This window comes from Eleginops maclovinus, chromosome 18 (genome assembly GCF_036324505.1).
Source record: "Eleginops maclovinus isolate JMC-PN-2008 ecotype Puerto Natales chromosome 18, JC_Emac_rtc_rv5, whole genome shotgun sequence".
NCBI classification, from domain to species: domain Eukaryota; kingdom Metazoa; phylum Chordata; class Actinopteri; order Perciformes; family Eleginopidae; genus Eleginops; species Eleginops maclovinus.
The window spans coordinates 1,444,568-1,456,764 of NC_086366.1; the positions used below are offsets into that span (position 1 = coordinate 1,444,568).

The window sequence follows — 12,197 nt, forward strand, 5'->3', positions numbered from 1 at the left end:
ATGATTTTAAAGCAACAAAAGTGTAAACACGTGATATTGCTGTAGACTCTGGTGGGACTCGAACCCATACTCAGATCCATCGCTCCACAGAGCCATCATGTCCCCTCAGCTGATGTAATGGTGTCTGTTGGTCCTCAGACTTTAAGGCAATGATAATGGATCTGGATACTCCAGAGCAGCACAGAGTATGCCATAATTAATCTACTTAAATATAAGTTATGATATTCAACCAAAGACAGTATGGCTCTGTGGCGCAATGGACAGCGCATTGGACTTCTAGATATGCCCAGGGGAAGGTATTCAAAGGTTGTGGGTTCGAGTCCCACCAGAGTCGACATTTATAGGTTTGTTCTTGGTGCAGGAAGGTAAGGCATCACATAAATGCAATGAGACGCTCATCGAACCTTGTTTACACTGAAAAGATGGTGGGATTTCAACCCGTGCTCCACAGCTGCTATCTGATGCTGTCCGATCGTGATAAGACTTCTAGTCTAGGGTCACTGTGGCGTAAAGAGGGTGAACTAATCATCTACCAATCAGCGGGTCAGTGGTTCAATCCCACGTCCCGGAGCCGACATGAAAACCTATCCTTTGTGCATGATGCTTATCTGCTGATTGCCTCCTGAAGCATGTAGAATATAAAACACGTTCTGAATGTTGTCTCTTTATTTGCAGATTTGAATCCCAAGCTTTAACTCTCTGTGACCCAAACTCAAACACTTCCTTCCTCCCCTTTCTTAAAGTCTTCCTCTCGGTGTTGTTTGCATCTCTTCCTCATTCCTCCTGTCTTCTTCTCCTCTTGGTCTTCTCGTCGCTCTCTCATTTCTCACTCATCTCCCGCTCTGTTTCTGCACTCTCTCCCCGCAGTACGCTTCCTGCTGCCTTTAAAAGGTGATGAATGTGGCCAAGGCCTCTCATTATATGCCTCATTATACACACACACACACACACACACACACACACACACACACACACACACACACACACACACACACACACACACACACACACACACACACACTGGATGCTTGTTTTTGTAGCCAGTTTAGGGAAAAAACAGAAACAGCAAAGGAATGAGAGAGAGGCATTTTTTGCTTGCATGCAACACTGTATGTTTATGTGAATGCATGCAGAGAATAAATGCTATGAGCTTTTTAAAGCACACACACACACACACACACACACACACACACACACACACACACACACACACACACACACACACACACACACACTGCCGGTTTTAGCCAGAATCCTTCCCTTACTTAACAATTATGGTGAATGTAGTTTGGTGTAATTGCTCCGTGCACATTTTCTGACCAGGAATCTGACAAGTCGTTCAGTAAGCTGTGGGAACGGGGGGGGGTGCAGCTGTCAGAAAAACAGTTGCCTTCTACGGAATATCTCTAGAAGCATGCATTACGTTAACTAGACGTTGTTAAGATGCTCATCCATCAAAAGATAGAAGCTGCGCAACCATTAGAGAGGGTCTCAAGCTTAATTTCCATCCAGATCAGATAACATTTCTGGATTTTCTACTTAAGTAATGTCATTAAAACAGTGTCAGAAAGGCTTGTGTCAAGTCTGGTTTTGAGAAATGCTAACAGCCTGTTTATTTCATTTCGATCCATGGGAACGGTCCTGAAACTTTGATCTTAAGCAAATCATAAGGTCAAGGTTTCATGCATAAGAAACGGAACCAGACTGTGACAACCAACTTCCATTAAGTGCAAAAGGAAATGGAAAAAACACTGTAGTAGTGACCTGTCAATCAAAGGTTGCCCCGCCCTAAATCCTACTCTGCTTTATCATAGCTTAACTCTCAATGGGAGCATCTTTTAAATGAACATCATGCTGTATTGAAGAAGACTTGAAACTATAGATTTAGAGCATAAACTCTTCAGAGAAATGAGGTAATGAATCAAGTGAGAAGACGGTCATTTCCCATAGACCTCATCGAGTCATCGTTTATTCTTTCTGTATTTATTACGCCGTTTTTTGCCGGGTGTATCGTGGGCATGGGCGTCACTTTTTTTGACAACTAGTCCCTCTGCAGAGCTATTCTCTCTCAATTACCTCTAATATTGAACGTGTCTCGGGTCCAAACTGCACCACGTTGGTCACCAGAAACCCCCCCAGAAAGTGAGACGAGTCCTTCAGATTCTACGTGAGTCTTGCACGCTGTTGGAGCTTCATAAGGGTTTATGCTGTTTGTTTGTAGTTATTTCAGTTGCAGTAGCTCTCTATGCTTTTATTTTGAAGTGCACTGGGTGATCAGTATATATTTGGGACAGGTGGCGATGGATGAGCCCATGGATTTTTAGCAGGGAACAGAGGATTCAGGAGAAGCCACAGGAAAGGCACCAGTGAAACCAGTGAATACAAAAGATCCGTTCTTTCCACTTTTACACCAGACCATTTTAAACAAATGACCCTAATGCAAAGTGGCTGGGACATGTCCCCAGCATCCCCAGTCTAAGTGACGCCTATGATGAAATGTGGTTTACTGGGAGGCAAACAATTAAATGTAACTGTAAAGGTGTGATACGTGTAAAAGAACAGCTGCTTTCATGATAAGCACAACCAGATTCTTGCAGTGAAGTCTGCCTTGACTCCTCGGATTCCAGTTGAATATTTATTTAAAGCCTGCAAAGACACGTCATGGATCCAGTTTGGGAACTAAAGATGACTTCAGCCTCTCTCAGATTTTCTTTTCCCTCCTTGGCCAGTTTCTGCCGCTGTTGGCCGAGCGTCCCGCTCCGGGCTTCTGTTCGGTGCCGTGTTTCCAATAACTCATGTGTGATGATGTGAAGCTGTCTCTCGCTCTGCTATTATCTCATCTCACCCCCCAGAGTAATCTAATTACTAAGTACTACAGGAAGTGACCTCATGTGACTCTGACAGGATGCATGATGGATTTTAGTTTGGTACATTTTCCATTACAACCTCTCACTGACAGACAGGTCCTCGTTCATTAGCAGCTCTCAACTAACAGCCAATCACTCAGCAGCAGCTTCTCTCTTCCTGAGGCTCTGAAGCTCTTCCTGTTAACTTTACAGTTCAGGACTAACTCCACGTGTTTATAATGCACAAAGATATTCAAGAATAGTCAAGTACATATGAATTAAGAACTGTTTGTTTTCTGTGCAGGATTATCTGGGCTGTATCATCGACTGCGGCTCCCTGCCTCTGAAGCCGGAGCAGGTCAGCACTCTGTTCTGCAACATAGAGGACATCTACGAGTTCAACAGGTGACACACACACACACACACACACACACACACACACACACACACACACACACACACACACACACACACTTTCTCAGTTTCGAGGACGAAAAATCAATCGAGTATCAATGAAGAAACAGACTGTGTGCGTGCGTGCGTGTGATGGACATCAGGGATGTGTTGTGCATGTTTTTAACACGAAGCGTCGGCTGAGGTTTTATTAAATTGTGAGAAACATTAAATATTGGGTTTGAGTTTCTGGAAATATATTGTGGGTAACAGACAGACAGATAAGACAGACAGACAGACAGACAGACAGACAGACAGATAAGACGGTGGAAACATTCAGAATGATCATAGTTGCGGGTTTGATTCCCGCCGGGACGATCCCAGGATAAAAAAGTGCTGCGTTGTTTCTCTCCGGAGGCTGAGAGCCCGCAGCATCTGTCGGGCTCGGATGACGGATCCAGATTCCTCAGGTTTTACAGAGCAGAGAGCCAGGGCCTGTTTCTGTGTCACGCTACTTTGCGGTGGCTGGTATGTTCACGTGCTGCCAAGCGGCCTGGTGCAATGCATTATGGGTGATTTAGCAGATTCAGTCTGCAGAGGAGAGAGAGAGGGATGATGTGAGACTCAAATCACTGAGAGAGGGAGGGTGTGTGTGTGTGTGTGTGTGTGTGTGTGTGTGTGTGTGTGTGTGTGTGTGCAAACAGTGTGTGAAGGCGACGGGGTGGGGGGGGGCAGTGTGCTTCGAAAGCCTGGAAAGGAAGCTGTTAAAATATGTCACACACACATGTACGAACAAACACGCACATATAACCCTCCACCCTGCAGAGTCCTGTTTTCACACTTCACTTTCTTTGTGTTCCAACACACACACACACACACACACACACACACACACACACACACACACACACACACACACACACACACACACACGCTGCGGAAACAATGTCTCGACACACAAACTGGAACAGTAACAGCCAAACACAGTTTTCATTCCATCACTGCTTCCTGCCCCTGGTTCTCATGGGAAATATTGTATGAGAGTATGAGAGCGAGAGAGAGACAGAGAGAGAGAGAGAGAGAGGGATACAAGGGGAGGGAGAGAGAGAGGGGGGGAGGCTTGTTACCCTCTCTGCCTCTGCAATTAATTAGGTTTAAGTTAATGAAGTTAATTAGTTCTTAACGAGGCAATTACAGAGCTCAGAAATCCCCTCAAGCCTCCTTTAACCTCTTACTCTCCCTCTCTTTCGCTCCCTTTCCTCCCCCCTCTCTACCTCTCTCCCCGCTTTCACTCCCTACTCTCTCTCTCTCCCTCTGAGGTCGTGCAGAGTTTCTGACCTGGTTTCTCTCTCTCTCTTTCTTTGTCCGAGAAAGGAGAGAAAATAAGAAAACCCCCTTCCCCTTGTCCTGAGACACACGCACGCACGCACACACACACACACACACACACACACACACACACACACACACACACACACACACACACACACACACACACACACACACACACACACACACACACACACACACACACACAGTTCCAGATGGGCAGACATAACAAGCCCAGAGTGACTACATCATCCAGCATTACTCAAACATGACAACATTTAGCACAGTGTGTGTGTGTGTGTGTGTGTGTGTGTGTGTGTGTGTGTGTGTGTGTGTGTGTGTGTGTGTGTGTGTGTGTGTGTTACAGTAGGGAATGGAGCCATGTGTGGGTAATGCAGTGTATTAACAACAATATCTCAGTGATTTAATGTTTTAAATGATGTTTGAACGGAGAGGTTTTTAATCCAGATGTTGAGAGATCTGCTGAACCTCAGATTCAAATCCACATGTTTTATAATAATCTAAAATATAAAGCTATATATTTCTGCAGGAGTACTTTTACCTTTGCTCCTAAGTGTATTTTGATGCCCATCTGTTCTTGAATGCAGGGCTTTTACTGTCAGATATCTCCATCTCTTTTTACCCATGATGCACTGGGCCCGAGCCCCACACATTTCCCTTTCTCTCCTCTGAACTTTTTTCAGTTTTCTTTGATATTTTACTTTCTCTGCATGTGTCCTCACATTCCTCCTCTGCTGTGATTCACGATCCGACCTTTGGCCCCTCTGTGCTAACCAGGGGCCACACACACACACACATATGTACAGCTACCCTTGTGGGGACCCTGGCATTAAAACATAACGGCAGACCATAAACCTGACACCAGGTCTGAGGAGCTGCTGGGAGATAAGGTCCTCTGATGTCTACATACAACCGTGTGTGTGTGTGTGTGTGTGTGTGTGTGTGTGTGTGTGTGTGTGTGTGTGTGTGTGTGTGTGTGTGTGTTACATTCCCTCATATCTTTGTTTTAGTTGATTTATGGGTCTCTATTTAAATCAGGATCCCTCCTTGGAGACGTGAGTTCAGACTGAAACCAGTTTAGTGTTCCTGAGAATCTGCCGCTCTTTAGACTCACACTGATATCTACACAGAGCCATGAATCACAGCAGTGGTCTGAGGGAAAGGTTAAACGTTTGCTCTCAGGTATGTTTTTATAGATTCATCCCCGCAGTGAGTTACTCAGACAGTCTGCAGGGTGGTCTGCTGCATTTAAGGTGTAATCTAAACGCTTTACAAACCTTCTCACACCCGGTCTAATGAGAGCATCCTGTCCCTGGCGTCTGGTCGTCATACACGTTGTTATCTTGCAACGTCTATCCATCCATCGTCAACGGATCAGGGAGGAATGAGTCCCCTCAGAGGAACCCAAACGTCCCTTTCCCTGGCTCTGAGTGGGCAATACCAAGGCGCTCCGAACAGGCCAGCGTGGGGATCTAATCCCTCCACCTGGTCCTGGGTTTGCCCAACGTCTCCTCCCAGCTGGATGTGAGAAGGACGTAGGAAGGTGCCGGCCACCATCCGTAGAAGACAGGCTTGTATCCGCAGTCTCGTTATTTCTTCATGACTCATCCTTCGAGTAGAAACAAAGATGGACCGTTGGACTGGGAGCGTTGTCCACTGGCTCAGCTCTCAATGTGGCAGAGAGCTTTGATATTGCCCAATGGTTTCAGAGCCTTCAGAGTGAGCAAGGCATCTTCTGAAGGCTCTTCTCAAACACTTCTTACAACACTGAACCGATGGGCATACGCTCAAGCCTTCTCTACAGACTATAGCACACACACACACACACACACACACACACACACACACACACACACACACACACACACACACACACACACACACACACACACACACACACACACACACACACACACTTTTTGACTGAAGTAGAACTAGTTCATCATCTATTTTGAGTCAAAGCGACCACAGCGAGCTCTTACAAAAGCATGAATTGTTCTGAGCTGCACATGTGTAAAGGTTATTTAGCCACGTGATGCTATCATGATGAGATATGTCCACATCCAAACAGCTGGCACATTACCTCATGATGACACACACACACACTACACAGATATTTCTCACCCCAATAAGGCCTTAACTCATCGCTCCCTATTTGTCCCTCCGCCCTCCCTGATAGTGTGAAATTGAATCACTGAATAGCTCTATTAAAATGAGTGACTGCACCGAGGCTGTGGACTATTTAAGAGGATAAAAGAGATAAAGATAGGCCGTCTTTATGTTGGCTCAGGTCTTATCAAACACTTCAACTTCTGCTGGGGTCGCAAATCAAGCGCACCTAAACTCCTACATTACTGCACCTCAGAGGGAAATATTGCACCCTCCTTTCCACTACTTCATTCAACAGCATCATCCACTTTTATAAAACATAATGCTTGGTTGTAAATGCAAATACAAGGTTACTTTTTAAAGGTTTTTTAAATTTAGATTCGCCTTAAAAACTGTGAAAAGGAAATTGCACGTTAATTTAACCGTGAAAGGAACCGTCTCACACCGTGTCACACCGTCTCACACCGTCTCACACCGTGTCACGCCGTCTCACACCGTCTCACACCGTCTCACACCGTCTCACACCGTGTCACACCGTCTCACACCGTCTCACACCGTCTCACACCGTCTCACGCCGTGTCACGCCGTCTTTGATACTTAAAGTGCATTTTTGCTGCAAATATTTAAGATTCGAATCACGTATTCTCTCCTCCTCCTCCTCCTCATCCTCCTCCTCCTCTACCTCCTCCTCCTCCTCTACCTCCTCCATCTCCTCCTCCTCCTCCTCCTCCTCCTCGTCCTCCTCCTCAGTATCTATAAGCAGCATATCTCAGATTCCTCAGCATCTGTTCATCACTCCTATGGAAGGCCCTCTCTCTCTCTGTGAGGATGAAAACCAGACACCCCCCTCTCCCCCCCATGTTTGGTTTGCTCCTAAACCCCCGACCCGGGGTCAGCAGGGTCAGGGTTAGGTTTGGGTATTTAGCTGCAAAAGGCCCTGAGAAAAAGGACATGATAAACCAACGTTTGACGGGAAGGACAAGTCTAATAACTTCTGGAGGATTTGGAAACTGATCAGCAGGCATTCTAATCCACACAGAACACAGTTATCCGTGTTGTTCTTCCAACTCAAAGCTCTTTTTCGCATCTAAATAAGCCTTAAATTACATCTGGATTTATTCTTTAACAGGCCCACAGATTTGGAGGAAATTGAAGGAAAAGCTTTACGTAACAGCTGTATTTTCTGGCTTTTATTTTCAGTTTTATGGCTCCTTTGTTTGGGTCTAAGTGTTCGACGGTTCCCACATAAAGAGCGTTCTGTCTCCAATTATCTGAAGTACTGATGTCTTCTTCCTGACCCGCTGTCCTCTGTCTGTCTGTCTGTCTGTCTCGCTGTTTTTGCTCGGTCATATTAAACTGGTTTTTATTGTCTCTCTCTCTCTCTCTCTCTCTCTCTCTCTCTCTCTCTCTCTCTCTCTCTCTCTACCAGCTGTGGTCACTCCATAAAAAAATAACAAAAAGAAAATCACCCAGAATTCCCTCTTCCTCCTCTCCCACAATCCCCCCACTAATGATGTCCACCGGCCACAAAACAAGGCCTGACGCCAGAGGAGAGAGTGTGTGTGTGTGTGTGTGTGTGTGTGTGTGTGTGTGTGTGTGTGTGTGTGTGTGTGTGTGTGTGTGTGTGTGTGTGTGTGTGTGTGTGTGTGTGTGTGTGTGATAATGAGAGACTTGATTCCTGCTTGTTAACTGAGAATGCAGTGAGAGTTTTGTGGTGTGTGTTGGCGAGGAAACCGATCTCATATCTGTAATTTCATCTCTGTATTTATTGTTGATCTCTGTATGTTGTTGTTTACTGTTCGCTCTGCTTCCTGCTGCAAACCCAGAGATCTGTATTCTACATTTGTGCTCCTGTACCACTGGGTTGTAATTGTGGTGGGAGAAGTATTCAGATATTTCCCTTAAACCTGACTGACACTGCAGTAAAGGTAGGAATACCACAGGGTTTCACTTTTCATAGTCTTTCAGATCTTTCAACGTAAGGTTCAGTATCACCAGCATACACTTAAACCCCCCAAAGTAAAAGTACTGTTCTGAATTAAAAATCTGAACCGTATAATACATATTTAGTGGAGGAAGCTTTCATACTTAAACTTTACTCCTACAAGAAGAAGCAGTGTCCAGTGTCCAGCAGTGGATCAGTCAGTAGGGGCTTGGACTGGGAATCGTAGGGTTGCCGGTTCAAGTCCCCGAACAGACTTGAAATATGGAAGGTGGACTGCTACTTGGAGAGGTCCCAGTTCACCTCCTAGGCCCTGCTGTGGTGTCCTTAAGCAAGGCACCGGACACCTCCAGTCCCCCCTCCCCATTGCTCTCACGATAGCTGCCCACTGCTCCTAGTACTAGGATGGGTTAAATGCAGAGGACCAACTGTGTGTGCTCTGCTGTGCATGTGTGTGACAAACAAAGAGGGTTTCATCCTCCGACTCTATCTAAGAAGTACATCGGAAAGATCCCCAGTCTAAATGTATTTCAGAGAATCAGCAGATTGGTCCCGTTGTTCAGTTCTGTTTGGCCTAAATAGGATCACCTCTATAGTTTCTGTTTGGCTGTGAGGCCCTGTTAGGTCCATTTTTGTCCCCGTTTAGTTCAGTGGTTTCGTTTTAATCCACTTATCTGGTTTAATTAGTTCTGTTTGAACCTGTTAGGCCTTGTTTGGTCGTTCCATTGTTTTATGGTTCTGATCCACTTGTTCGGTACTCTTTAGGTTTGTTTGTCCATTTTCTTTCAAGTCTTTGGATTCATTTAGTCCTGTTTGCCCCTCTCTTCTTATTTGTCACTGTTAGGTTTAGTTCATTGTTAATATTAATATTTACTCCAGTTTTGTCCTGTCTGTAGTTCTGTTTGACCCTGTTGGGCCTTGTTTGGTCCAATTAGTTCTTGTTCAGTTCAGTCATTTTGTTCTGGTCGACTTCTTTGTTCATCTTGTTAGTTTTCTCCACTTTTGTTTCAGTCGTTTGGTTGTACTTTGTCCCGTTTAGACCTGGGTTATCTATTGGTTCAGTTGGATCCTATTAGACCTTGTTGAGTCCATTCTGATCCATGTAGTTGGATCCCCCCCGCCCCCCCCCTGTTTTTTCCCACTGTGTGGTTCCAACTGGTTTGTCATGTTTGGCTCTGTTCAGTCCTCCTTGGTCCCAGTTAAGCCTAGTTGGCCTTGAGATATAAATCAGGCTAAACTAAATGTAACCTTTGAGCTGTAGTCTCACTGCGATGATGGGGTTTCATTAAGTTCTCCCCCTCTCCTCTCCTCTCCTCCCCTCTCCTCTCCTCTCCTCTCTCCTCTCTCCTCTCCCTCTCCTCTCCTCTCCTCTCCTCTCCTCTCCTCTCCTCTCCTCTCCTCTCCTCTCCTCTCCTCTCCTCTCCCATCCTCTCCTCTCCTCTCCCCTCCCCTCCCCTCACCTCCCCTCTTCTCCTCTCCTCTCCTCTCCTCTCCCCTCCTCTCCTCTCCTCTCCTCTCATCTCCTCTCCTCTCCTCTCCTCTCCTCTCCCCTCCCCTCCCCTCCTCTCCCCTCCCCTCCTCTCCTCTCCTCTCCTCTCCTCTCCCCTCCCCTCCCCTCCCCTCCTCTCCTCTCCTCTCCTCTCCTCTCCTCCCCTCCTCTCCTCTCCCATCCTCTCCTCTCCTCTCCTCCTTTCCAGATTTATGACCCTCTTTAAGGTCTTGGCAGGTATTTGGATTTCCTCCTCGCTCTCAAACATGATTGTATAAAGTCTGTCTCCTTTTGTGTTACAGCTGTCTGACGTTGTGTGTAATATATTTATCAGTAAAGTCCGTCCGTTGAAGCTCTGGTGTTTCCTGACATATTGTTCCTTTCAGATATCATCAGACAGTTGGCTCCGGTTTCTGCCTAGCAACAGAAATCACTTCCAGGAAGTTAAAACACAACTTCTCTGAGATTGTTCCAGAGCAGTTCGTTTTACTGCGTGAGAGGTCTGCATGTAACCGTACGGTGGGGGAAGTCTGCACAGAGGTCTTTAAAAGTCCTCAGCAGAAACCCCAGAGGAGGCGTATTTAATGTGCGGGATTATATATGAAGAAATGTTAAAACAGCCGCCAAGTCAGACCCATAAAGTTCCTATGTTTTGTATTTTTAACAGCTCACCAACAGCTTTTTTTTAGTGTGAAATAACAAATACATGAAATATGAAGAGGCGCTCCAATGTAGATACATGTAGATTGGTTTGGATTAATAATTAGAGCTCCAACTACTCACTAATTGAAAACCTTAGGGTGAACATCAACACTAGTTAACATTATAGCACAAAAGCAAGCTCAATGTGTTTGTATTTCTAAAGGGAATGCATGAACTCAGATATTTCTCCAGCAATTATATGTTTTAAATCACTTTTCATGAAATGCCAATGAAAGCCTGCCAGCATCTCAATCCACAGGGAATGATGTCAGACAGTACAGGGTTTGTTATAGCAAATTATAGCATGAGGCGCTAACGTCACTTCCTGTCTAAATTAGGCCCCGCCCACTTTCAGGTGTAAATCCTGCATTAGTGTCTTCACGTCTTAAAGCTGTCATATATTGCACCTCCAACAACAGATAGATCCAGAGCTCCGCTTTCCTTTACTTCCTCTCCAGAAAAAAGGAGAGTGAAAGAAAGGATCAGAAATCTCAGTCTCAGTGTCAGCCTGCTGCCTGCCACTCGTCCCCCTGCAGACCCACCGGACATCCATCCCCTATTTATTCTCCGTAAGCTGTCTCTGCCGTCTGACCAGACACCTGACCCCATCTCCATATCTCTGGACTCAGTAAACCCTTTCTGACCGGACATCTTCCCTTTGATTTTCTCTAAAAACTCCAGATTTTTTTCTCAGGGCGCACTCCGACAGTCACAGGGAGCAGAGACCCTGATACCCGGTTTAGACAAAACCCTGAGTAATCAACCAACGGACAATGAAACATATTTTGAATTGCAATATAACATTTATATGTTTCTTATTTAATCATGTTTAATGTACTGCCAATGCAATACTTGGTTTATCAAATGAAAGCCTCCAAATACAGCCTTCCTGTTTTTAGATTATAACTAAACGTTGAGTTTCTGATGACTGCTGTTGGACGGAAGCCAAACGGCACATATTTTAATGAGTAACTCATTCAAAATGACTCCTTAATGTTGGACTCAGGCCATGACATGAACGCCATTATTCCCTCTAACTGTTTTCATAACGTGTGCCTCCAGGGAAGTGTAAATCTTGTTATTGTATGTGTGTTGTGCAGGTGATGAATAATATAAGATCAACTTGGATGAACTTTGGTTGAAAGTCCTGCCAAAAAACGAAACATTTTTCGAAATGAACGTCCTGTTTCTGTCCAGTGTAACGTTTCCATTTGGTTCCATTCAGCATAAAACGGCTTCATATCCCTTATGGATTTAATTCCAAATTGGTTTCCAAAAGTACCCATAAGTCACTCAGCGCACCTGAGAGATTACAACATGCTTTAAATCACCTGAATACAGAAAGTTTAAATAAAACTAATGGCAG

General features: G+C 45.2%; 1 protein-coding gene and 1 non-coding gene across 4 annotated transcripts in view; both read left to right on the forward strand.

The window, feature by feature from the left end:
- LOC134879916 (pleckstrin homology domain-containing family G member 2-like) overlaps nucleotides 1-12,197 on the forward strand; it is an 87,583-nt gene that overhangs the window by 48,784 nt on the left and 26,602 nt on the right. For all 3 annotated transcript variants that reach the window (XM_063906488.1, XM_063906489.1, XM_063906490.1), the window contains one exon: nucleotides 3,151-3,251. In XM_063906488.1, the coding sequence (XP_063762558.1) occupies nucleotides 3,151-3,251 (101 nt within the window). The remainder of the gene's footprint in view (nucleotides 1-3,150; nucleotides 3,252-12,197) is intronic.
- On the forward strand, nucleotides 243-334 carry trnar-ucu (transfer RNA arginine (anticodon UCU)). The gene is given in 2 exon segments: nucleotides 243-279; nucleotides 299-334. It is a non-coding gene; the product is annotated as a tRNA-Arg (tRNA).